The 27,243-nt window shown below is 42.9% G+C and overlaps 1 protein-coding gene across 2 annotated transcripts in view; it reads right to left on the bottom strand.

The window, feature by feature from the left end:
- Positions 1-15,775: 15,775 nt before the first annotated feature.
- The window catches only part of kcnj5 (potassium inwardly rectifying channel subfamily J member 5), a 43,784-nt gene continuing 32,316 nt past the window's right edge, over positions 15,776-27,243 (bottom strand). For both annotated transcript variants that reach the window (XM_054794867.1, XM_054794868.1), the window contains one exon: positions 15,776-26,074. In XM_054794867.1, coding sequence (XP_054650842.1) covers positions 25,689-26,074 — 386 coding nt within the window. In that variant the 3' untranslated portion in view covers positions 15,776-25,688. The remainder of the gene's footprint in view (positions 26,075-27,243) is intronic.

Here is a 27,243-nt window from a genome sequence, read left to right as displayed (position 1 = left end):
CAGCAATGCACGTAAGGAGACATGACGGCATGGTGTCATGAAGGCAGCGTTGGCCGCGTTGGCCGCGAACTCCATCTTGAGGGTTAACCACCTGTTAAAAAGTTAGCGGTGGTCCTTAGGTGTGGTAACTATGATGTCAAGTTAACAGCCGGTTAAAGTTAACCGAGTTTTGGACAACAAGATGACGGTGCCGTTAAGTCTACTTAACTAGTGGTTAAATAAATAACAGAGTTATAACTGAGTTACCGTATTTTCACGACCATAAAGCGCAACGTATTAAAAGGCGCAGTCTCAGTTACAGGTGCTATTTCTGTATTTAACACATATACAAGGCGCACCGTATTATTGGGCGCAGGTATGCACGCTAAAACATACCATGTCGCTCAGAAGTCAGTGCGAAAGCGACAATGTTTAGTTTCTTTAGATAAATTAAGAGCAGAACTCTCATTCAGTTTATCAAACTCGCTTGAAATCAGGATGGTCATCACTCAACACAACAGTCTCAGTCATGGTGCACAACTAAAAACATCACACAGCAACGCAAAAACAGGCAAGACACTACCGCTATTTTTGCAGAACAATAACTAACAACTATGTAGCTCAAACATGTAACTTTAAGAGCATTTGCACCAAAACACGCTGGGGAACAGGAAGTGCTCCCAGCGACGCCACAATACGCTAGCATGCATGCTATTGTATGTTTTTAAAAAGCCAGCGGGAGCAAAACGGAGTTCGGTTGTACTTTATTGAAGTATTTAACAATGTACTCACGTTATTTTTGATCAATCCTCATCCACAAATCCATCAAAGTCCTCATCTTTTGTATCCCAAATGAACAGCAGGGCAAGTTCTCCATCAAACACGCCAGGTTCCCTGTCGTCATTGTCAGAGTCAGTCTCGTTGCCGTGCGGCACCTCAGAAATGATGCTGGCTTTTGCGAAAGCTCGAACAACAGTGCATCAGACACGTTAGCCCAAGCATCCACAATCCATTCACAAAATTGTGGCGTAACTCGCACGGCGCTGCCTCCCAGTCTTAGTGAAGCTGTGTTCGCTAGCTGTCATCCATCGCTCCCACGCCGCTCGCAACTTCACTTTAAATGCCGTGTTTACGCCGATGTCCAGCGGTTCGAGTTCCTTCGTCAAGCCTCCTGGAATGATGTCAAGCTCCAAGTTGATTTGCTGCACTTTGTTTTTCACAGCGGCTGTGGTGACGCGTGGGAAAAAAAAACATCCGGTCTCTTTCCGTACACGTCACTCAGCCACTTGGCCATTTTCTCCTCGCCCTACCAGTCCTTTTGATTGGTCCAGGTGGAAACTTTTCTTGAGGCAGCGTCTTCCTCTTACAAATCACCACAGGTGGCAGTTTCTGTCCATTACCATGGCAACCAAGCCCAACAGTAAAAGCCGACTTCTCATGCCCCGTTGTGTGTATCGCTGCACTGGATGTTGAAAGTGAGCGGCACGTCGTCCATGTTGGTTGCAATGTTTTTACTGTGGTAGGAGCGGAAGATGGCCAGCTTTCCTTGTAATCCGCTGGATGTTACTGCGCCACAGTAGTCCTTTCCCGGATGGATAGATGGCGTCGTTTCATAAAATATACCCATATAACTACTGGGGCGTGCCTTTAGCGTCCTCAGTCATGTCCACCTTTCCTCAAAATGAGCAGCGTGTCGGCAAGAGACGCTCCCAGTCAGTCGTGCGGAGCGCTCATAAAAGCCACACAGCAACACTTACAGATTTTGGAACTCGGTACACACATAAGGATAAAGCGCCCCGCCCATTTTGGGCAAAATGTAAGACTTTAGGTGCGCCTTATGGTCGTGAAAATACGGTATGTGTGGTGTTAAAGAGTTTTGTGGTTTCTGACACTTTGTGAAGCCGTGACATGTGACATGACTGTAGCCATGTCCCAATTCAGGATCTACTCTGCATACTTCGAAGGGCACAGCCTATGCGGTCGAAGGAGGCAGGGTTCTTTGGCGTGAATTGGAATTGGACCTTGCCTTCGGAACACTTCCTGGTTCTGTCACGTGTTTACATTCTTGCTTCTTGCGACACTGCCGTTAGGTCCGCAAATGAATAATAATGATAATGGCAGCAAAGTTATTGTAGATTTATTATTGTAGATTTATGTGTTGCTGGAAAGAGAACACAAGCCAGCAGGGCGGCAGTGGCTCAGTAGGTAGAGCAGGTCGTTCTCACTCCCCTCGTCCAGTCACTGCCGTCACTTTGCCTCCAGTGCCGCCCACACTGGTGTATGAATGTGAATGAATGTTTGTTGGTGGTCGGAGAGGCTGTAGGCGCGTATTGGCAGCCACGTTTCCGTCAGACTACCCCAGGGCAGCTGTGGTTACAGATGTAGATTACCACCAGTGTGTGACTGAGAAGTGACTGAATGCCTTAAAAAGTGCAATAAAATCTAATCCATTGTTGTTATTATTGTTATTCATCCATTGGTGAGAGGACCAGCGGTAACCATCAATAAGAAGCTGTGTGGATATCTATATATTGTGTATTATGTCTTTATTAGGTGAGCAATATCTGAAAGTCGGTGCATGAAGCGGAGAGAAAAGGTGTGTACTCTGTATTGGGCAGCTTCTACTTAAAATTTGAAATTAAACCGAGCCCTCTAAGCATCTCCACCCACCGGGAGACACGGAGAAGCAACCCACTCAGATCATGAACTGCATTTTGTTTACTCGCCGTTGTGTGCGCCTAACTATCTTCTCTAAAGTTGAGCTAGAAGTGGGCATGCATTTAAATCATTTAGAGCTGGAACACACTGCAGACTCGGCTAAAATGAGAATAAACTATCTTTTTGTGTGGAGTGAGTTGTGTGATGGTGCTGTGTGGGCTTGCAGTGCAAAGTCTGATTTACTGGCACGGACGCCACAGCAGGATTTGCGTGGCGAAGTCATGCACATGTTGAACACAAGGCTGTGAATGGACTTGAAGTTGCACTCAGCTGAAAACACCCTTCAGTTATTGCGTGTATCCCAAGTGTTCAAGTCCTCCCCCTCCCATACGAGGCGCGGTGAGCTCGTCAAGTCACATGACATTTCCCTGATGGTTCTGTCACTCAGCAGATGGCTGACAGCTCCTTCACATCTGCCCAATGGGGATGTGAGAGCTTTAAAAAAAATAATAATAATGACGTGAACTAGACGTATCTGACAGAAGGTTTATGCAGACTGCACAAATCACTCTGAACGCCGCCTGACACGACCACATGCTCAAGGAAGTTGGTCTCCATGGTGATGAAAATGGGCTCCGATTGCCTCAAGAAGCTCCTGGATACCCGATGATAGAAAGATAAAATGAAAGTTTGCAAGCGGAATGTGTGAATGCATTTTAGTCGTCCATTTTGGACTATGTTCAGATGGTCCCACAGGAGGTCATCCATTGCTAATTAAAGACCCTTTGCAGCTGAGTCCTTGCAGCAGCTCATACACAGGATTGCGATTAGCATTTACTTGTTAGGCTACAGTTGGATAGTCACTCACTTTTGTATACACGCAAAGCCTCATAATTGATACATAAACAAGTTGATTTTATTTTTTTGTTTAACTCTCAAAAAGGAGCAAATGTTCTTGTATTGGAATTGCTTAGGTTGAATTTTTTAGAAAATATGCTGCCAAAGCCAGACCTTTACCATTTACTAATAAAGTAGTGAACTTCTTTTTACACTTGTGTGACAATTACGAGAGAATGCATCTGTAAGGCAAATCCTTTTTTGGTTTTATGCCCTTTGTCATGCATTATTATTTAAGTTAAGGTTGAGACTTTTATGGTTTTTAATGTTAGCCAGGTCCGGTCCAATCCTCAGCTACAGAAGCTAGCTCTTCGGACGTGGAATGTCACCTCTCTGGTAGGGAAGGAGCCTGTACTGGCGCTCGAGGTTGAGAAGTTCCGGCTAGATATAGATGGACTCACCTCAATGCACAGCAAGGGCTGTGGAACCAGTCCTCTCGAGAGGGCCTGGACTTTATTCCACTCTGGCGTTGCCAGATGGGCAGTGGTGGAAATTCTTGTTGCGCCTCGGCTTGTGGCCTGTATGTTGGAGTTTAACGGTCAACGAGAGGGTAGATACCCTCCGCCTTCGGGTGGAGGGACGGGTCCTGACTGTTGTTTGCACTTACGCACCAAAAAGAAGTTCAGAATACCCACCCTTTTTGGAGTCCCTAGAGGGAGTACTGGATAGTGCTGGACCTGATGAAGCCTGATTGGGAGGAACCGTCCCTCTGATTTGAAAGCGGTGCTTTGTTATTGGACTTCTGTGCTCGTCACAGATTGTCATTAACAAACACTATGTTCAAGCGTAAGGGTGTCCACATGTGCACTTGGCACCAGGACACCTTAGGCTGCATGTCGATGATTGACTTTGTGGTCGTCGGGGATGGTTGGTTGGGGAGGATGCCGGTCAGACCTGGCAGGCCCAAACGTATTGTGAGGGTCTGATGGGAACGACTGGCAGAGTCCCCTGTCAGAAGTAGTTTCAACTCCCCCCTCTGGGAGAGCTTTGACCATGTTCCGATTGATGCGGCGGACATAGAGTCCGAATGGGCCATGTTACGTGCCGCCATTGTCAAGGCAGCTGATCGTAGCTGTGGCCGTAAGGTAAGGTAAGGCTGTGCATGTCGTGGCGGTAATGCCAGAACCCGTTGGTGGACACCAGTGGTGAGAGATGCTGATACTAATGGGCATTTGACTAAATATTATTAAGACAGTGAGTAAAAATTTGTTGCGATTATTTTAATTATTTTTTAGACTGTAAACTAGTCTAAACTGACTCAACAGTGCCTCTGCTGGTTGCACCCAAATAGTGCACCCAGCGTTTTGCCTCAGTTTCACAATTAAGGAACAATAAATTCCACTCCATTTATAGGATCCGACTAATTGATTGCTACATCCATGCTTAATAATACCACAGGTTAACATATTTTTACACTTTTGGCAAGTTGAATGTTGTTTTTTTTTTTGAGAGCATTGCCCATGCTTATTAGTTGTCTGTTCCTATTAATTTTCTGTCAGTTCAATTAATGTTGTGCAGGGTTGTGACGGAAGAAGCGTTCCAACACTTTAAGTCAGACTCGGCTTTGCCTCATTTGCCAGACAAGGTGCGTAAGCAGGTGATAAAGGCTATGATGCAACAAGCGAACTTTACGGCCTGTCGTGTGTTTTAGATGGATGCTAGTAAATGTGGCGGAATATTCGCTTGGCCAGTGGAGGAAGAAACTGGAGACGGGAAGTATGAGGGATGAGGATACATTATGTAAACACTTGCACCTGCATGGCTTGGTCAGTCCACTTGCAGTTGTTGGTTTGGAGATGAGTGTTTTGGACACATTTAAGCCACCTTTGATAGTCAGCATTGCGAATTGCACGACTAAATTATAGGATTGTATTCGAAATGAATCATTATTTTGCATTTATACTGAGTGCTAAAAACTATTAAAATCTCCAATCTTTTACTGTTTCTTCGCTTTTTCTTGGCCATTCTTTATTTCTTTATTTTTTTTACACAATTTGAGATTTGAGCCTAAAGAGCTGTTTTCTCCAGCACCCAACACGTTTGCATTCAAATCGCCAGGTTTACATTTCATTCGCTCAGAACCAACAATTGCTGCAGATTGCCTGCCCTCTTTTAAGAGAAATGCAATCCCACGTAAAGACTCGCACAAAGGAAAATCCACCTATATACTGCAGCGTTTCCCACAGGACTGCAGTCTATTGGTGACAAAGGTGGGTAATAATTCCATAATTGGCCATGCGGCATTTGCATGTGATTGTAAGGGACGGTGGAGGAATAACTTTGTGGGAGACAAAAAGTGAGTTAAAGGGATAGTTGGTAGAAGTTGGACATCCCCATCAGCAGTGGAGTGCATCAACAGTTCTTTACCCCCTACTTGGTCCCGTGAGTCCAGTTCTTGTCGGATTTCAATGATGAGGAAAGTAGTTCCGCTTAATGCAGGGGCCATTTAAATAAAGAGTTTGGCTTCTCTAAACAATATGCATTCAAAAGAGTAATACATTTGCATCATAAAAATGCCTCCTCGAAAAAAATCAGACCTCAAACATCACTCGGCGCTATAAGACGCTGGCATCTTCTACCGCTGTGGAACACACACATAAACAAGACGGCTGTCGTGCTCCATCGCGGAAGAAAATGCAAGCGTCTTCACCACACACAAAAGAGTGGAGAGGCGACAGGCGCAGGGACACGGCAGGAGACAAGTATAACACAGATGACAACCTTGAAACGTACCCAGTACAACAAGGCTTTATTGGGTTTTAGGTTATTTTACGTGTATGATATACCCTGGTTAACTAACCTCTTTTGATACTTGACAGATCTACATTGCCATAGAGATAATAAAGGTTTGATGGTGGCAAGAGTGCCTGGAAGAAATGAATTGGCATTACGTTATATCCGATCGGAGAAATAGTTTGGAAATTAGAACTTAGAAGACAAATGTTCAGCTTTGGATCTCCCTTGAACAAATGCAGGCATTCAAACACTTGCTTCTTCCTTTTTCTCAGACTAATCCAGATGCTTACAGATAAGCGATTTCCAGGGGTTTAAAAATAGCGCCCATGGATTTTAGAAAATGACACCTAATTAGAAACAGCGAGCCCAGTCTTCCTACAGCCAACCCTCCTCCTTTATATCGAGCTTCTATTATTGTCAAATGTGTTTTTTTATGCTTTAATGTTTTTTTTTCTTACTTTCTCATCCTACATAACAAAAATCAGCTGCCCTGAAAGTGCTATCAATTTAGATGAAACAGGCAGACTTTGCTTGTCCTCATCACATCAGGAAGCCAAGCGAGAAGAGACTTAACAGCCCGATAGAGCCTTGAGTTTTATTAAAAACGCTGCAGATTGACAGCAGATAGTTTTTATCGTCATCAGAGAAGGTAGTTATGTAATACATTTCTTTCTCTTTGAAAGTTGTCAAATTGAGATGCGTGTTGGCGCCTCGACAACGTGAGAACTCCCCTTGCCCTGCGCACCCATCTCCATCTTATGCAAGCATTTCAACAATTAGATCACAATAAGTGTGAGCTGGGAAAAAATAGAAAGCCAGAATTTGGGGTAAAGATTATGGACTTGGCAGAGAGTGTGTTAGAGGCTGTCAGATATGCCTTCCAGGAGCTCATTAGCATACTTCTTTCGTCTAAATATAGCCCTGATCCCAGGCTGAAGGGCAAACAAATGAATCCATGCAAAAGGGCGTTGTTGATGAGCGGCCCTTTGAATGTTATCATTATGACGACACGCTGTTGTAGAAGTGGTGCACAAAGGGTGCGATGCCAACGCCCGACATGCAGTTTACGACCCCATTTGGAAGCGTTTACTATGCTGCTTGTGACGGAGCAAACTGCAAATGACTGCTGCGGGCTACAGTGATGCCAGGGGAATCTGCTGAAAGGTCACAGGCAAAACAAGCTTGGCTGCAGGGAGGACATGCAGTGACAAGGAAGCACAAGTGTCAAAAGACGTGGAAATCTGCCGGGACTTTAAAAAAAAAAGTCTTGAACGTAGGCTCGCTGGCACACTTTGCATAAAGGAAGTCAGATGCGGACCACTGTTCCTGCCGGCTGTCTCCCATTGGCCCGCTCTGTGAGCATTAAAGCGGCGTGTGTTGTGCTGTACACTTGATGTGATTATATATGAATCATAAAGGCTTGCTGCCTTATGCATGAAGTGTTGTAGCACAAAGCAGGTCACAGATGCATGTAAATGCCATCATGGCCCAAAGGAGACCGTCGCCCCCGTTGAAATTATGTCAATTCAGCAGAATTCAACATTGAGACACAACCAATATTTCATACAAAAAATGCAATAAATGAATTGGCCTAAAATGCAGTTTAACTGGAAGCAGGCGTTAAGTGGAGAGACTCAACTTCACAACTCATGATATATGACGACCAGGTGTGCTCCAATCAGGGATTTATGCTGCAGATTCCGACACCGATCATCCATCAGTGAAATTGGCTGATCAATGCCAATACCGATCACAAACCTTTTAACTTATTTATGAGGGGTGTAATGATTCATTCACTACATCGATGCATCGATTTATATTCCTGTGATTCAAGTCAATCGATCTGTGTTTAGCAAGTTTTTCATTCCGTACAGCATATAACTATGATCTAACATTGTTTAATAGGCACTCAATCGATAGAATCGATACTAGGAAATAAAGCATTGGATTTAAGCACAGCAGGCTTTTTATGGAGTATAAAGTCACCACCAGTAGGGAGCCACAGCACCTTTGTCACGGAAGGTGGGGAACTAAGATACACCAGGCCATGAAAGATACCAAGACCCTTTCCTCCTGACCAGGAGTGGGACATGAGGGTTGACCTCGGCAGGTAGCTTCGATTCCCCACGGAGATCACCGCTAACCCTAGGTCCTGAATTTGTTGTTAAGGAACCAACGCAAGGGCAGCGCCCCTTATCGAACTGACAATTCCACATAAGGAAAGAATTGAGGCTGCCTTTGAGCGCAAGAAGACCAAGTACACAGAGCTGTCTGCCGAGTGCCAGGAGGCTGGCTGGAAGACTATCATCTACCCAGTCGAGGTGCAATGTCGAGGCTTTGTGTGTCTGTCGACCGTACGCCTCTTGAGGGATGCAGGGGTGACTGGGCGGAAGCTGAAGAAAGCAGTAAAAGAACTGTCAGAGGAGGTAGAAAAGGGCAGCTTTTGGCTCTGGTTGAGGAGGAGGGACAGGTGCTGGGGAAAGAATAACTAATCCCAACAACAGCCGCAAAGGAAACACCTATTAGCTGCAGGGATTGACAGGGAGACGTCCCTGTCACTGCTCCGCCACCAGGAGATGTTCCAGGATTAAAGGGGCAAAACATTGAGGAATGATGGTTCCTGGCTGTTGACCCTGCAGCTGACCCATGGGCACCGGAGGAGGTGCGACAGGCAGAAATGCTCAGCAGGAAATTCCAGCCACCTGTACGTTTACTGATGTGTGTTTTTTGAGCACTTTTAATGAAAAAGACGTTAAATGTTAGTCGATTCAGTCTGCCTGTTTGTGACGTCATCGTCTTCTGGGTATGTGGTGGTCATGGGAGTTGATTCTCTCCATTCACTTCATTCAGTATTCATATTTAACTCGTATGGTCTTATTTTAAACTCCTTTTAAGTGACATTTATGGGGACAATATGCAAAGTAAGGACGTTTTGCACGCCTCGAGAAGGTAGTTTAAGGTCCAGTAGCAGTGACGCTTTGTGACGTCATCATCCAGCGTGGCGTGTGCAGGTCAAAACACATATTTGCACATTTGTGTATTCTTGCTAGTTGTTGCAACATTCTTTCAAATGGCTGCTCTGATCAGGAGGATTATCACCACAAAAGAAAAAGCCCCTCCTTCCATTGGCCCGTACAGGTTCCGTCTGCAGAAAGTTTCAACACCTAATTGAAGATACCATACCACATTCATTTGCTGAGGAATTTGCATAATGTCCCTCACCTTTGGGTGCAAAGTGCAGGTCTGGATTGCACTATTTAAAGTAAATAATTAATTAATCATGGCAACCTGTACCAACCTGAGGTCATCCTGATTTTGTATTGCATTTTTAACCAATTTTTTTTCTCATTGGTAATAATGTGGTATGTCCACATTATTAATAATTTATACCTGATTCCCTTACAAAAAACAAGGAGAATCTAGGAAACTTCACCTGCACTGTCCAGTATCCAGGTATTTATTTCACAGTCACACTGGCAAAATTTAGGCTAAAAAGTTGCTGAATCAATTTAAAGTGACTGAATCGTTTTGGATCGTATTGTTCTAAATGAACCACTATCGTCCCTGAATCGTATCGGCAGCCACGAATTGTGATATGAATCGAATTGTTATTAAAACGAATCGTTACACCCCTAGTATTTATGATAAGTGCTATTGGCCAGGGACGCCAAAATAGGGGAGATAAGTTAGGACAATTAATAGGTAATTAAAAGGGGAAATTGTTGTTTTTCCTGCTATTGACTATATTAGGGCTATATTATGAAATCCGTTTTAATTTTTCCAAAACCTGTTTTGTCTTAACTAATTTAAATTCCGTTTTTTTTTTAATGTACTTTTTACACTTATTTTGCCAGCATAGAATGTGTAATAAAATGTCCGCTAATTAAATGCAAAAATTAAATGATTGCATTTATTGATGCACTACATCATTGGTCAATTTTGCTAATTGAAATATTTCAGAAACGGATGTAGCTTGGCTGACTTTGCTAACGGGATGTCAGCCTCTGCACACACAAAATCCTCAACAAACTGCTCTTATTTTGAATGCTGTTGTTTTGAAGGTCGGAAGTGCGATGTGGGTGCAGAGAATGTCTATGGACGATTAAGACCAGCTGGGAGCAACAATAAAAGTGCCTCTCGTCCTTATGTCACTCAGAACTCGCACAACATCAGCAGGCATCGTAAACTGCTTGTTTGCATTGACAAGCGATAAAACACATACTCTAAAACACACACACAGCCGCCCTAGCATTCTTTGCTAAACTAAGCTAAACCCGCTAGCTTGCATTCACTCTCCGTAAGAGAGGGGTTTCAAAGTTTTTTTGACAACTTTTGCCAGTGTTTCAAGTCACCGTCTCGACGTGTTTAGTTCGGGAGGGGGCAGGCTAGTGTTTGTGATGAGATTCCGTTTTTATCGGCCAGTTCTGCGATTCCCTCCCCGATTCCATTAAGACTGAAATCATAGGGCCCTACTAGATGATCTGAAAAAAAGATCCATTAAAATCACCTTAATTTGGACAAAAACATATTTTACTTTCCTTTTCAAGAGAACATACCGTATATCACTCATGAAACTTGCCTTTTTTAGGGAGATTTTTTATGTAATTTTTGATTGTCTGGTGGTGCTCTGGTAGGGCTACGCATGTGAAATAGTTCCTTCCAGGTAGCAGGTAGCGGGGCTCCAAGAGAGATTGCAGACAGCGTAACCCCGTGAAAATCGGTTCATACTGATCGATGGCCGATGGATCAGAGCACCCTAGTAACTTATTTTTTTTAACTTTAATAATGATTTGGAGTTCATGCATGGCAAGGGACATGTATCCTTCTTTGAGGTACTGTATATCAGGAGCAGGATCAATAGGCTGATCAGGAGAGCGAGCTCTGTCCTGGACGGTCCTCTGGACTCCGTGGAGGAAGTGAGGGAGAGAAGGATGTTGGCTAAGCTGACATCCATCATGGACAACACCTCTCACCCGCTACATGACACTGTGGGTTCCCTTAGCAGCTCCTTCAGCAGTAGACTGTTACACCCACGGTGTAAGAAGGAGAGGTTCCGCAGGTCCTTCATACCGACCGCTGTCAGGCTCTACAACACCTGCACCACCTGAACCATGTTGTAGTGCTTTACTTTACTGTTCTCTTTACTTGTCTTGCTTGCTTGCTGCTGTAACAAGTAAATTTCCCCGCTGTGGGATCAATAAAGTACATACAATACAATACAATATGTCACAGCACAGCAGCAACAGAACCAGTGTTGTAATAGCGGTAAGGAGCAAATTGCTCGGCTCACATAAATACCGCTGAGTTCATTGTACATAAGAGTACAGCAAGTCTAGCGTGCATGTGTTTCACACCAACAGCTGAGTCGCGTATTATATAGCGCATGCAGAGGTAGATCACAGCACCCGGTGACTATAGGAAAATTCTCGGTTGATTGAATAAAGGCATTATTGGAGCATTTATGGTATTTCTCTAAAATCTAAAATGTTTGTGCAAAAGGAATGAGCAATAACTGAGTTGTTTTAAACTGAAACATGTTTTTGACAGGACGCCCCTTTAAAATGTGTGTAAATTGCAAAGATGTTCACTATTTTGCTCCATGTTGCGTTATTGGCACTGTTTTACTCACTACTCCGTACCGCAAACCTTCTTCCTGTTGACGTTATGATAATTTTAAAGGAAGCTACAGATGTGAAAGCACAAATGCCATCGCATGCTCGTGTGTGTGAGCGAGAGTGTGTGCTGTGATGCTTTATTTGCCCTGAAACAAATTAGTCATCCTCAGGTAGGTGAGAACCGGACAGCACTCTCTTCCTATTCTCGTGTTGTTTTGGTGCGTAGGAGACCGAGAGGGGTCATGGGGGTTACCTACTCACTGAGCAGGGGAATGGGTGGAATTTATCTGTAAGATAAATATGCCGCACTAGCTTATCTCCCCATGAGGTAATGCAGTTTCCTAAATCAGTGATTCTAATTTTGTTTGCTCGTAGAGATGTCCTGTAGATTCTTGCATGCCTTATTTGTGAATATTTAATGGAGTCCACTCTTGCTTCTATCAGAGAATATACAAATATACGTTCCTGTTAAAAATTGTAAGACCAGTTGAAAGAATTTACATTTTGCATTGTTAGATCTTAAAGAGGTTCTAAATAGAGCTTCAAAATGCAAAAAGAAGAAATGAGAGCGAGACAACTTATCTCACTTATCTGGGTCCGAGTCATGGGGGCAACAGTCTCAGTAGGGAAGTCCATATTTCCAGGTCCTCGGCCACCTCTTCCAGTTCCACTGGGACACCAAGGCTTTCCCAGGCCAATTGTGAGACACCTCACCAGGGAGGCGTCCGGGAGGCATCTGGACTAGATGCTCGAGCCTTTCGATGTGAAGGAGCAGCGGCTCTACTCTGAGACCCTCCCAGATGACCGAGCTCCCCACCCTTAGGTTAAGTCCAGCCACCCTATGGAGGAAACTCATTTGAGGCGCTTGTATCCGCGATCTCATTCTTTCGGTCACGACCCAAAGCTTATGACCATATGTGAGGGTGGGAACATCACCTCATCAGGCTCCTCTCAATGCAGAGGAGCAGCGGTTCTAAGCTCCAAGCTTCTCCCGGATGACAGTGCTTCTCAACTTATCTCTAAGGGAGAGCCCAGCCACCCTACGAAGAAAACTAATTTTGGCTGCTTGTACTCGCGATCTTGTCCTTTTGGTCACTACCCAAAGCTCATGACCATAAGTGAGGGTAGGAATGTAGCTCGACCAGTAAATTGAGAGCTTTGCCTTTCAGCTCAGCTCCCTCTTCACATCAACACGCCGATGCAGAGTCCGCATCAATGCAGACGCCACACCGATTCGCCTGTCGATCTCGTATTCCATCCTTCCCTCGATCGTGAACAAGACTCCGAGGTGCTTAAACTCCTCCACTTGGAGCAGATCTCACCCTGGACCCGGAGATGGCACTCCACCCTTTTCAGAGCGAGAACCATGGACTCGGACTTGGAGGTGCCGATTCTCATCCCAGACGCTGAAGGAAAGTTGAAAGTGAAAGTTGAAGGTCACGGCTCGATGAAGCCAGCAGGACCACATCATCTGCAAAAAGCAGAGACCCAATCCTGCAGCCACCAAACCGGAACTCCTCAATGCCTTCTATGCGCCTAGAAATTCTGTCCATAAAAGTAATGAACAGAATCGGTGACAAAGAGCAGCCCTGGCGGCGTCCAACAATCACTGGAAACTCTTACACCGGTCATACAGGGAACGAACAGCCTGAATTTGCTGATCCGATAACCCAAACTCCCGGAGTACTCCCCACAGAATTCCTCTAGGAACACTGCCGAATGCTTTCTCCAAGGTCAAAAAACACATGTAGACTGGTTGGGCAAACTCCCATGCACCCTCAAGATTCAAGATTCAAGATTCAAGATTCAAGAGAGTTTATTGTCATGTGCATAGTAAAACAGCAGTTATACCATGCAATGAAAATCTTATCCTGTTCATTCTCCCAAGAAAAAAAAGAAAACACAAGAAAGAATAAGAACATAAGAAACATAAACACATAAACATATTTACCAATAAATTAAGCAACAACAACAGAAGAGACATTAATACATCTTAGAAGGACCCTGCCGAGAGTGTAGAGCTGGTCCAAAATTCAAGAAAACCACACTGCACCTCCTGATTCTGAGATTCAACTATCCAGCGGATCCTCCTTTGCAGAACCCCTAAATAAACCTTACCAGGAAGGCTGAGAAGTGTGACCCCACAATAGTTGGAACACACCCTTCGGTCCCCCTTCATAAAAAGGGAGACCACCACCCCGGTCTGCCAATCCAGAGGCACCGCCCCCGATATCCACACGTCGCTGCAGAGTTGTGTCAACCAAGACACGCCCACAGCATCCAGGGCCTCATGTAAAACAATAAAACATTTTTTTTAGAGGGCTTCATAGTTGAAATAGGTACCTTCCATGATGTGCATTGTTAGCTGGCTCATACTAACTCGTTTCTCCTGTTGGAACGCACAGAAAAGGGATTTGTGCTTGTGTTTCACATAAGGATTGTGGATGATGGGCAAAATTCCAAAAAAAGTGCAATTTTCCTTTAAGATTCAACAGTGCAAAATTGTGTAAGTTCTTGCAATTTTTCAACTGGTCTCTTCATCAGGAGTGTATATAAGCAGGTGGGTTGTCTTGGAGTACTCAGGTTTGGTCTGCATTGTTTGAAGTTATTTCTAACTGAAGTAAAGATTGAGCTTAAGGGTGCAAACAATTCATACCCAACTAGTTTGCCCCCTCAATGGGCTACAGAGGAATTTTGAGTTTGGTAGCACTCATCCAAACCATCACTCCATTGCCTTTATTTGCAGTCTTTTTCTTCACTTCACATTTCCCAAACGTGAAGCTGAGGCTCAAATAATGGCATTGATGTTTTTACATTCGAGTGAAAAAAGATATGAAAGAAAGCATTGATTTTGTTCTTTTCTGGTTTTGCTTAATCAATAAACAATTTGAAGTGCAAGAAAGACTTACAGTGCAATGTTTTTGTTATTTGCTGTTCAAAATAAAGACAACCAATCACTTTGGCGGACAGCTGAGGTGCAGCCATAACACTTCCCACCAACGAGCAAAGTGACTCTCGTGTTGTGTATAGAAGTCCTCTTAGAACAAAGTGTGTCTTGTGTCTTTGACTTGCCCAGACAAAGCAAAGTGATGACTTCATTTGCAGAGCCTATGTGGAACTATTGATTCATCGCTATCATTGATGGGATCTCTCACATCTCACATACTTCCTTGCTGGCTTGCGCCTCAAATTGTATTACTCACTCTCAGTTGAAGAGCATTCTGTTTTTTTGGAACATGCCATTGCCACTGTCCAGATAAGGGTATTGAGTAGATGATACGGTGGTCTTCCAATGATTCGACATACTGAAGCTCTCAATGTGATGCAGTGCAGGTCTACACCAATGCTTTTACAGCTACTAGGGGTGTAACGATACACCATGATCACAGTTATGTGCATACCTCTATATATGATTCCATATATTTTTATTTTAGTAAATTAAACTTCCTCATTGCCATTCCCCATCTCTGCTTCTCTGCTTCTTCTTATCTACTTGTGTTTTTCCAATTGAAATATTTCACAGGGAATGCCAAGTATTCCCAATCAGGACATTTTAATGATGGAAAAGGATTTTCAAGCTCTGGCTTTTCCTTGGCACTATTGCTAGTTATGACTGTACCGTATGGAAAAATCCCATTAGAAATACATGTACCATTACACCCTTAACAACTACCAAAATAAACATATTATTATATTAATACAGGGGTGCATGGTAATGTCATACCGATAAATCCGAAAACATAAAAAAAATATTTCGATAATTGATTGAAAAAACAAAACAAAACTAGAAAAGCACTCTGAGAAAGCAGACCTCTGCCAAGCGCCATAGTCCCCCCCCCCCCCCCCCCCCGATTTATGATTTACAGCATAAATATTACTCCTATATTTATTTTATCAACATATTTAGATTCCTTGACCATAAAAACATACCATTAGCAATTGGATTGATAACGATGTCAATATTAGTTCAGTGGTTATTCACAAAAATAGCATTTTCCGTAATGGCAGGTTTCTTGTGAATCTAGTAGCTTCTGGAGTAGCATAGTAGCATTTGAAGATACAACGCATCCGTTGGAACACTCCAGATTCCACAGTGTCTTGGTTATACAGTATATAATGGTGTTTGATGCATGTTTAGAGCTTAATTTGTTGTCTTCCTCATGATTAAAATTCCAAAGGTCCCCTATTTTTTCATATTCTGGATCATCGTATGCGGAATGATTCCATTGTCTGTATCAGTCTAAGTAGAACATTTTGTAGACTGCCTCCCAATACATTAATTCTCACACAACTGTGTGACTAATTCACTGGGTCCAATTATCCATCGGGAACTGGAGAACTGGACTGTTTTTTTTCCTTTGTGGCAGTATGCTGGAAATTGAGAGATTGAATTGTTTAATATTTACGTTACTGTGCACAGTAGTCAAAAGAAATTCTGGTACCAATACTTTGAAAAAAATCTGCAGTATTGTAAATATTTTTTTTTGTACACTTTATTTTCAATATAATTCACACGCAAACTTAATTTTTTATTTTGTCAGCTACTGCTCCTGCCCTCAGTAGCCGAACCTGGTCTTCTTTGTAATTCCCTGGCCTTTATATTGTGCTAACATTTGCATTAACATATTTACATTAAATATGTTGCATTGTCCTGCATTTTTTTCCCCCAAGTGCTCTGACCATTTTTTGTGGAGTTATATGCACAAATGCCAAAAAATCTCAATGTTAAAGAATACTTTAAACAATTTCTGGATCCAGACGGTGATCCGGATCACCCCCATCATTTAATCAGTTCTTCCATATCCCATTTCTGACAATTCTTGAGTAAATCAAGTGCTCATTTTTTGTGACGTGGTGCAAACGGCCTGTCGTAACTTCCCCTGAGCTCACTTGTAAACAAACTTGCCGTCGTATGGGACTTCTTCAGTTTCAGAGGAAGACATTTAGCCAAATTCCATAATGAGGGTGAAAAAAAACAGCAAACGTCAACAAATCAAAGCTTATCACCAATCTGAAACGCCAGCATTGCTACGACACCTGGGGCCCGGGGCTTGTTCCTATCGCCGCTGTGTTAGAAAAGTGCAAACAGAGACACACGAGGGCTTAAGCGGTCTGTAATTTTTACCATCATGGAAGATTCTGGCTTTTGTCAACTGGTAAACCCCTTTGAGCCACAGTTTGTTCTTCTGAGCTGCCGCAATTTTTTTTTTTAAACGTTGTGTTAGTAGTACTTGCATAGGACAAATATAGGTACAATTTGTCAAAATTTGTTTGTGCACAAACTACAGGTAACTCTACAGTGAAAAAGCTAATAGATATTCTGTAAATAAGCTATTGGTCATCTGTATCGGTCTTGAGAAGCAGGAAGTTATCAGCACCGGTATCGGCATCCCTGATTAATACCAAAAAAAAAAAAACAATTATCTTTAAAAGCACAGCATTTAATACAGACTTTACATTGCTTTTTTTTTTATATATATGTGGTTTCCTGTTTCCTCCCATTTATGATTTTGATTATATTCTGTTATCCACCTACGTAGACAGAATTTAAAGTGAAACAGTAAATCAGTAGTTTCTTCAATCACTGGTATATTACAGGAGGCCAAGATGAGGCACACGTTTAACAGTGCACGCAGTAGAGAAATGGTGAATCTCATCATGTTTACCAAGTCAGAATTAGGAGTCTGCAAAGTGTCTGTTCTGGGAAATGGTTGTTTTCATCTGTGCTACTCAGCAGCTGAAATTTGGAAAGATGCACTCTGAGGCGATAGAAACTGCCATCAAAGGCAAAAAGCTCTGTTTGCTTCCATGATGAAGGCAAAGGTTTGTCTTCTGAAGCTTTTAGTCACGACTCTCTCTTTATAGCAGCCACTGTTTGATCTGTGTGCAAGGCACCGTGTTTCATAATGTGGTGAGATTGCATGTTGCTATATTTTCTATCTTGCAGCGGGAAAAAATAGCACTCTTTATCTGTGAGGGTAGTCCCACTTGTGGTGTTGTGAGCATATTTTCTCCCTTTTTGAATGTTGTCTTAAATTGCATCACCTTAGCACCTCTCCTGATTGGTCGGCTCTGTCTGAAGCTGCTTTTACACCCGAGCTTTACAATCATGTTCACTTTCGATTCCCGAGGCTTACAGTGCCTCTTTTGTTGGAGAGAAAATACTTTCCAGGAAGCTCTTGAGGGCTTTTTGCATGGGGCTGCATGTGATGATGGTGCAGTTTAAATGCATCTTTGTCATACAAGGAAGTTAAAGTAGGAGGGGAATTCTTGTAGCTGTGAGAAAATTAGGCACAGCAAAGTCAGTTCCTTGGCAATAATGAACAGAAGAGGCAAAGAAGAAAACAAACAACCCTGTTTAGGGCCGCACAATTCCGCAAGCATGTAAAAGGTTAGGTCAAATATAACACATTAGAAAATGGTTCATATCTTGGTGTGACAGCTCGCGCTTTTTCCGTTGTGCAGCCGTAATCCTCCGGCAAGTATTGTCTTTCTCTTCTGCAGCTGTTTTATTCCGACTACACATGTTAATGGCTTCATGCGCTTCCATCTTTTTCCACATGCATGCATTATTTAAAGCAGAAGACTCGTGTATTAACTAGCAATGGAGAGAGAGCGAGAGAACAATGGCTCAGTGTTATACTTTTGTAAGGGTTTGTATGGGTGTGCTTTCCTCACGAGCAAATAACATCTACAGCACAGCATGACGCAATATTTTATTCATGCAAACATGACAGCACCCCCTCTGTAGATCGAAAACAAACAGTACAACTGATCGACTGATAACCATTAACTAATGCTGCAGTGCATTTTATATATACAGCAACTGCTTGACACAGTGTTAGCCGTCCCTCCCTATTAGTGTTGGGACCAAGGTCAGGAGGCACAGGGGAGATGCAAATTGCAACCGCTCCAGGGCCCCACTTAATTATCTCTTACATCCAGGCTAAGACCTTGCCCTTAGAGCTCATTGCTAACTATCAGCGCTGTTCCTCCCTACTGCGCCACCACTCCTTAAGAGCAAGTAAACTAACCCAGAAGCGTCTGTGTTTGTGATTCTCTGGAACGGACACTTCGGGGAAATAATTATTAGAACACACTTTGCCGTAATGGACTGAGATCCCGCTGTACCCACAAGGTCCCTCTGCTCAACGCACAAGTCTGTGTAAAGTTGGCCAATGAAAACCTCAACGATGGGACAGTATAATGTGACCAGATGATGTTTTTGGCAGCAACGCCACTCTCCATGCTAGGAGGAGGTGGTGAAACATGGAGGTGGAGACATTGTCCTTTCTCTGCTCAGGGTCCAGGAAGACTTGACCGCATTGAGGGGCCGACCAATGGGGCCCATGTGCTGAATCTTGGATGATGGGTGTGGATGGGTTGCCAAGGCGACCAAGGAATGGTTCAAGAATAAGCACGTTAAGATCCTTGCATGACCTAGTCTCCAGACCTTAGTCCTGTTGAAAAGGTGTAGAGGGAAAGGCAAATCTGGTTCTTTTGTTTAAATTCTGTCTGTCTGTTAAAATAAACGTGCTTAAAAAAGTTATGGACTGTTCATGTCCACGTACAAAATCGGCAAGGATGAAATAATTATTTCCCCCCCACTGTATCGTAACCCATCATGTCTCTCTTGCACAACACTCCACACGAACACCCTCTTGCACCTGCCACGGGTACCAATCTCAACATGTCATTCATCAGATGCATTATATTACCATCGTGCATTATTCAATTTTGAATCAGGGACTGCCATCTTGCTGACGATCTGCCTTCCGAATGTAATAGCTCAGACAGAAATAGCCTTGACACCATAGTGCTGTGATTATGCGAATTTGGACGACACCGACCCTCCCCTCCTCTCCCCATCAAATGTAATATCGTGTTCCTTTTTTCTGACTAGTGTGCTCGTTAAAAGTCCTCCTCGCGCCTCCTCTGTCGCTAGGTAGTAGCTATGTGGCAGGGCATGCTTTGACGTTTTTGTGTAAACTGGTAATGAGCGATAGAAGTGACGTTTGCCGCGACCAGCAATATTGACATCAACAAGCTGCAAGCAAACAGGCTGAAAGGGAACAGAGCTGGTGGAAAAGGCCAGTACAATATTGGACTTGGTTCGTGTTTAAGCCGTCTGACAATCAGCAGAAATCGGTGTGTGGGGCAGCAATTCCAGCTGGCAAATACAACTTTGAGCTTTACCACCTCAAAATGATACTGACTTCTTCACTGTATTGCACTTTTTACTGTCTACGGCATGGCACTATTGGAAAGAACCCTTAAAACTTGAAATAATTGCTTTTAGAAGTATGTGTGCCTTTGTATACTGGAAGTGTTTTCTGTATTCCAATAATTCATTGCTTTATTTGGGGGAAAATATGTGTACAGCACCAAATGTTGCTGGCTATTTTGTGGCAAACAAAAAATTATCAGGATATATTTTTTTTCATATCATCCAATCACGATTTTATATGTCATTTTGAGCTTGACAGTTTGAAAGCATTTGTACTAAAAGCTCAAGAAACTAAAGGTTATTTAACATTTTTGATTGCTGCCTTGGTCCAGTGGCCGTACCACCAGGAGAGTCTGAACTGCTACTACGGATGCTAGCAGCAGTGGCAGACTCCGCTCCCATTTTCACTTTTTGTGTAACCACTTAAGCGGTATTTCTTCAAATTATTAAACAAGTTTGTGTTGCCGGTTTTTGAGCGCACCGACCGCTGACATATACGTTGCACATCGGCTTGATTTGCTCCACGTGACTTTGGAGAAACACAAACCAGCGTCACACAACCGACGCTGAGTATCCTCAACAATACCCTCATCTTCGGAGGACAACTCCAAGTCACAGCTGATCTATTTCACTGCCCTCACCTCTGCTTTTAGCTCCACGTCTGGTCATGATGTTTACTTCTCCGGCAACTTGTAAACTCAGGTGGTTCAGGAAAAGATCAACTCTGATTGGCTGTCACGGACATTTCCGCCATGTTTGATCGAGTAGATATGCTCACAGCTGATGAAAATGTTGTGATATACACTCCTGACCAAAATTTTAAGACCAGTTGAAAAATTGCAAGAATTTACATTTTGCACTGTTGAATCTTAAGGAGGTCCTACGTACAGCTTCAAAATGCAAAAAGAAGAAATGTTCATCTGGTGATCAAAAGTCTAAGACTGAAGCCTTTAAAAGCCAGAATCTTGGCAAAAATGTGCCATTTTCTGTCAGGTATTTACACCGTCATGATCTCGTCATGGCAAAGGGAAAAAAGCTTTCTCTCTCTGAACGCGGCCGGGTTGTTGAGCTGCATAAACAAGGCCTCTCGCAGCACTCCATTGCTGCTGAGGCTGGACACAGTAAGACTTAAAAGATCTTAAGTGTTATTGAACAAAAAAGTCAAGTGGTCGACCCAAAACAATGTTATGGGCCCTGAGTCCGAGGATCCGATTGACTGTCCGTCAAGACACAGGACGATCCTCGGCCCAAATGAAGGTTGTTACTGGCGCCGAGTTCACACCAACAACCATCAGACAGCATCTGCGAGAAGGGTTTTAACAAAAAGCATCTTCAAGGCCTTGTCTCCTTCAACGCCACAAAATTGCTCGTTTTGGAGTTTGCACAAGAGTACCAAACATGGGACATTGACGGGTGAGGAAAAAATGTAACCCTAATGGTCCTGATGGCTTCCAACATTACTGGGATGACAAGGAGATCCCACCTGAGAGGTTTTCCACACGGCACAGTGGAGGGGACACCATCACGATCTGGGGTGCTTTTTCCTTCAGTGGAACAATGGAGCTTCAGGTTGTGCAGGGGCGTCAGCAGCTGGCTATGTGGAGATATTGCAGGGGGCATTTCTCATGACTGAAGGTCCTCGTCTGTGTGGTAACGACTGGCTTTTTCAACAGGACGATGCTGCAGTTCGCCGGACAATGGACTTTTTCCCAGAGAAACAAGCTCACTCTTTTGGACCAGCCTGGGTGTTCCCCTGATCTAAACCCAACTGAGAACATTTGGGGATGGATGGCAAGGAAAGTTAACAAATGGACATCAGTTCCAGGCAGTGGATGCCCTCCGTGAAGCCATCATCAGCACCTGGAGTAATATTCCTACTAGCCTCCTGGAAACACTGTCATACCCTTACCAATTTTTGAGGTGATTAACAAGAATGGCGCAGCTAATCATGACTGTCATTTTTTGTACATTTAATTTCTACTTTAAATGGGTTTGTTCTTTTGGTTTTTTTGAGTTATGGTCTTAAACTTGTGATCAGCTGATGGAACAGCCTGTTTCACTTTAATGCTTGTTTGCAATAAATTGCTTACTCAAAACATTTTTTTGTCTCACTCCCACTTATTCTTTTTGCATTTTGAAGCTCTACTTAGAACCCCCGTAAGATCCAACAGTGCGAAATGTAAATTATTTTAAAATTTTGATCAGCAGTGTATATTGCAGTAAGGATTTTAGGCCATATCGCCCATCCCTGGTGTAAAAGTCATTTGCATAGCACACAAAGCTGACTCAGGGATGCTGCTGAATTCTGCGTCGACTTCTGTTTTTAATCCTTCAGAATCCATGTGACTGTTAGCCTTCAGAAAGGAACACAGATAATGTTCCTTCTGAAATGTATCCACTTTTCTCCAGCATGCATTTAACAAAAAAATGAAATACAAGAGAGTGGGAGACAGTGTTGTTGATCTTATCACACATATTACTTCCCCAAAGCATTTACTGCATGAGGTTTTTGCCTCAAGACAAGATAGTGCTGTACTGATCTTGCCATGCACTGCTAATCCAGTTTTCAGGTATCTAGAGCTCACCCATAGCCTTGTCAATTTGTTACACCACAATGCTATGTCATGCTCTTTTAAATTAAGGTCATTTCTAGTCCTTGTTTGCATAATTATCTGCAAAAAAAAATAAAAATGCTCGCTGATGGATGAACACAGAACATGTTGTTCTTTTGGCCGTATTATGTTTATTCCCATGAGAACACACATAAAACAGATGACATTCCTGCAATGAAAGATGAGCACTCTCTAACAACAAACCTAGCAGATGGAATACATAATCTGAGGCAATAATGTCACAGTGAAAATAAGTGAATTGATTGGACAAGCATCTGTAAAATAGAATGGTGCATTAGAAGGATTCAAAGATGACTGCGGATCTATCATTTCTTTTGATAAATGAAAGCTGGATATGAAAATCATGTATTTTTATATTGTAGAAATTGTTTTCGATTTGCATGCCTAGAAAATACCCTGTATCTAATAATATCGCTGTATTAAACATATTCCGAAGTAGAGGACGTATAGGGGTCACCTCATGCAGGCAGTCTCGCATCAAGTCAGTCAATTGTTACTGTCCGTCTCCATAACCCGCCACAAGGGCCGTTTTTAACAGAAGACAAGGGAGGAAACAAGTGAAGAGACCGAAAATGTGGAAAGACAAAGAACACTTCAAGTAATAGGGTAAGGACCGGAGGGGGTCATGATGAAAAAGGCAAATATTCCAGACGATCGACACAAGATCTGATCATCAACAGTTGCATCGTTCGGAATAAATATACATGGAGTATTTCATTGTCATCGTGTGTCTCATCTAACATTTTGTAGACCATTTGAAAAATACATTTCGTATAAAATCGAGCCACAACATGCATCAGCCAGCAGCAGTAGCTTGGTGAGTAGTTTGATCTGCATGGATCAAACTACCACCATCTCATTGTAATGTAGTACTGAAAGACACAGTACCGTTTTATTCACTGGGAGGGGGGATTCAAGCAACAATATGTGGACAATTGGACGTTAATCTTAATTTGAGTGGGCAGTGGCGTTGTTATTGGTAGTGCCTGTGTCATTGTCAGACGACACGTTCTCCGAACCTGCAGAGATCTTTACAAAGAGCTTGGATTTTGTGTATATTTTAAAATTATTTGGTGAAATTGAAATTCTATGGTTGTAATGTTTACAATATTGAGGTATAGTGACGTTAAATTGAATTTTGGTTAACATTTGGTATAATTTTGATTTTGGGGATGCAAAAACCTGACAGGAATATAATGGTTTTGAGCCGCTCTGATATTAACTGAAATTGCACCCAGTAAAATCATTTCATTATGCATTCATGCTGTTTCTGCTACACCGATAATATTGACGAAGTCCATTACATCCATCCAAAACAATTGTTACTTTTTGTGTCTGCCGCCAACATGCGTGTTAATTAGCAGGGGAAGCTCCTTGAACGCCTTCTGTTTTGCTTCTAACACACAGCAGCTGCAAAGCAAGACGCTCGGTTATAGTTATGGAGCTAAATTACACCAGGTGAATAAAATGTGAAGTTATGTATTGATATCTAAAAATTGTCCAAATCATCATGCTTATCGCTGACATGAATGTTTCTTTTGGGAGTGCACTATTTTTCATGATTTATGATGTGGTGGTGATTAAACAACGAGTGCGCCTCAACTGTTAGTCAGTGGGTTGGAGAACGTGCCATACGCTGTGCTGTATGTCAAGGCCAGGGGTTTTCAAAGTACCAGTAGATTTCAAGGGCGGCAGAAAAAAAACAAAAAAACAATATTTTTCAAACCTGCTGAGCGAACTTCAGTTATGGTTAAAGGCAAAATTAATTGATTTTTACTTCCCACAGTGAGAGTGAATAAAACAGTCTGGGGTAAGCAGAAACCCCCACAATGTATGCTCCAGAAAATCTGTTTTTCATGCCGTTGGCGGAGACCAATTGTATCATATTCTCTGAGGGGATTCTTGCTGCACCACACTTTGAAAACCTTTGGTCTGGTCGAGGCCATCACTGGAGGTGTCGTTTTCTGCAACGGTCTGTTCGTTAGTGAGCAGGCTGTTTGTTGGTTCATGGAGAATGGGGGTTGATTAATCCATTTTCCCATGAATAAAACAAGAAAAGGAGTCAAATGCCCATGACTTGATGTCTACAACATGACTACAACGAGACATAATGAAGACATAATGTTTATGCTACAGACAATGTTAGCTTCCAGAACATATACATTAATTGGCATGGATTTAGTCTATGTCAATTAACAAGTGCATGTTAACCGCTGTCCACTTATAATTTACCACCGCCGCTTTTAAGTAAATGACACTTCACAATCGCGGGGGAGAAAATAAAATCAGTCACTCAGTTGCATTGTCTTCTTTTACCAGCCTGTGTTGCAGCTAATTACCCTGAAAATGAGCATAGAATGAGGTACAAGCTGGCTTATTTTGGGGCAAAGCTCCCAGTGTGTGCGAGAGAGACAATTAGTCACACATACATGACAATATACGCTATACTAAAGACAGGGATTTGAAAAAGAAAACTGCATATCGGTTGCATTTGGATGGCTTCCTATGTTTTCCTATGAGCAAACTATTAGCCTTACATATTCCAGTGAAGAGGAAGCAGAGTATGGAACAGAGACGGGAAACAATTTTCCATCACTGCAGAGAAGCTGTCTGTCAGACACATTAGCTGTGCTGAGATGAATCAATACTCTTAAAAATCAGAGCAACGGTGTATCCATAATGTGCTCGGTAACCTGTAGTCTTCAGATGGAGTTTCCCTCACACAACTGCAATTGTAGTAAGTGGACACGATAATAGGATTATAAAAAGACAATCGGCACCACCAACTTTGAAGTGAAGATATAGATGCTGTACGTATGTGTGTCGGTACTTACAGTACAGTACAGTGTCTAAAAACAATCTATACTATAGATTGACACTCTAGTAGAGGAGTATTGCATGAAAGTGTCCTTGCAATGGAGCAAACTGGCCATTAATGGTTAATCAGTCAGGTAGTCCATCAGCAAAGGGCGTCTCCTCCAAAGCAGCCGCTGAGCCATTGGTCTCTCCTCTACCTCCTCCTGATTCCCTCTCCTCCTTGTCCTCATCCTGGCTCAGTGGGTCCAAGTCGGACAGGCGGTTTAGAGGGTCAAAAGTATGCATTTTTGGTTCCGGGCTGAGCAATGACAGCTGAGGCAATAGCGGCCCTTCCCGGAGCTTGGCGGCCATCTCCTTGGCGCTGCAGGTGGGGGTGTTGGTCTCGTAGACGTCGTGGAAGTTGTTGTAGTCGACCTCATAGAAGCCCTTCTCCAGGGAGAGAACGGGCGTGAAGCGGTAGCCCCAAAGCACTTCTGTGTCCAGATAGGAGCTTCTTGCTTGACAGGTCATCCCTATACCGAATCCATGCAGACGGGTCAACACGCACACACGCACGCACACACACACACACACACACACACACGGTATGAAGTACAAACACATAGAAATGAAAGAAATTGGGAGACTGACATTGGTAATTTATTCATGCTTATACACAAACTGCATAAGAGGAAAACAATGTTAGAAATGCCATTGCTTTAATGTTAAACTATTCTAGTCATTTTATATACTGTAGTGCAGGGGTGCCCAAACTACGGCCCGCGGACCAAATGCAGCCCACGATACATTTTCCACTGTTAAAGTCTAAAAATATAACAGAATATGGCCCCTCATAGAATATGTACTTCTTCTTCTTCTTCTTTAAACACTAGAAGACCCCTGCTGTACGTACAGTAGTCTTTATTCTGTACACTTTCTTATAGGCTGTAAATGATATCTGATTAAAGCTGATGAATGTAGCTGAACCTCTGACATCATACTGTAGTTCACAAGCAAATTTCCTCCTCAACTCACTTCATTTAGAATGACTGCATATCCAATGCAAGTACACTTATTTTATGTTTATTTTTTTCAGTGCTCGGTGTCTCGCTTCGCTTTTCCTTCCTTGGCACAGACAAACAAAGATCCAAAGCAAGAGTGTGTGTGGGCAACCACGGGGTGGTGGGTAAGTTGGTAAAATCAGGCTTCTTTTGTATCTATCTAAAAGTGAAAGGTTTGAACTTTCAACCGAAAACATTAGACAGGCTCTGTTGCTCCTTCCCTGACACTTCGCATGCAAATGTGATTCAAAAATAGAAATACAGTCAATTCAGCGTCTTTTATGTTGCTGCACAAGCGAGCGCTCGAAGACCTTTGTTATTATTCCCTCTGGATATTAATGGCCTAGTTTGTTCCTCTTACTAATGTTTGTCTACTACTGTAAATCCTGGACTATAAGCCGTTTCACTTTCACTTTCGCTTAAACAATGATGCGGCTAACCTATGGCTAAAAGAACGACAGCTCCCATGATGCTTAGAGGAAAAGAATCAGGAAGTAGTGAATTGGATGAGTGAAGTGGATGCTAATATCATATTTTGAAGTCGTAGGCAGGAACCATGTTTTGATCTGACAATTCTTAAGTAACTTTGATCAAGTGTAGAATTATTGACAGCTTCTTCTTGGACTGTTTGGACGGCGGCA

Source organism: Dunckerocampus dactyliophorus, chromosome 12, assembly GCF_027744805.1.
Source record: "Dunckerocampus dactyliophorus isolate RoL2022-P2 chromosome 12, RoL_Ddac_1.1, whole genome shotgun sequence".
NCBI classification, from domain to species: domain Eukaryota; kingdom Metazoa; phylum Chordata; class Actinopteri; order Syngnathiformes; family Syngnathidae; genus Dunckerocampus; species Dunckerocampus dactyliophorus.
This window is presented reverse-complemented; position numbering and strand designations above follow the sequence as displayed.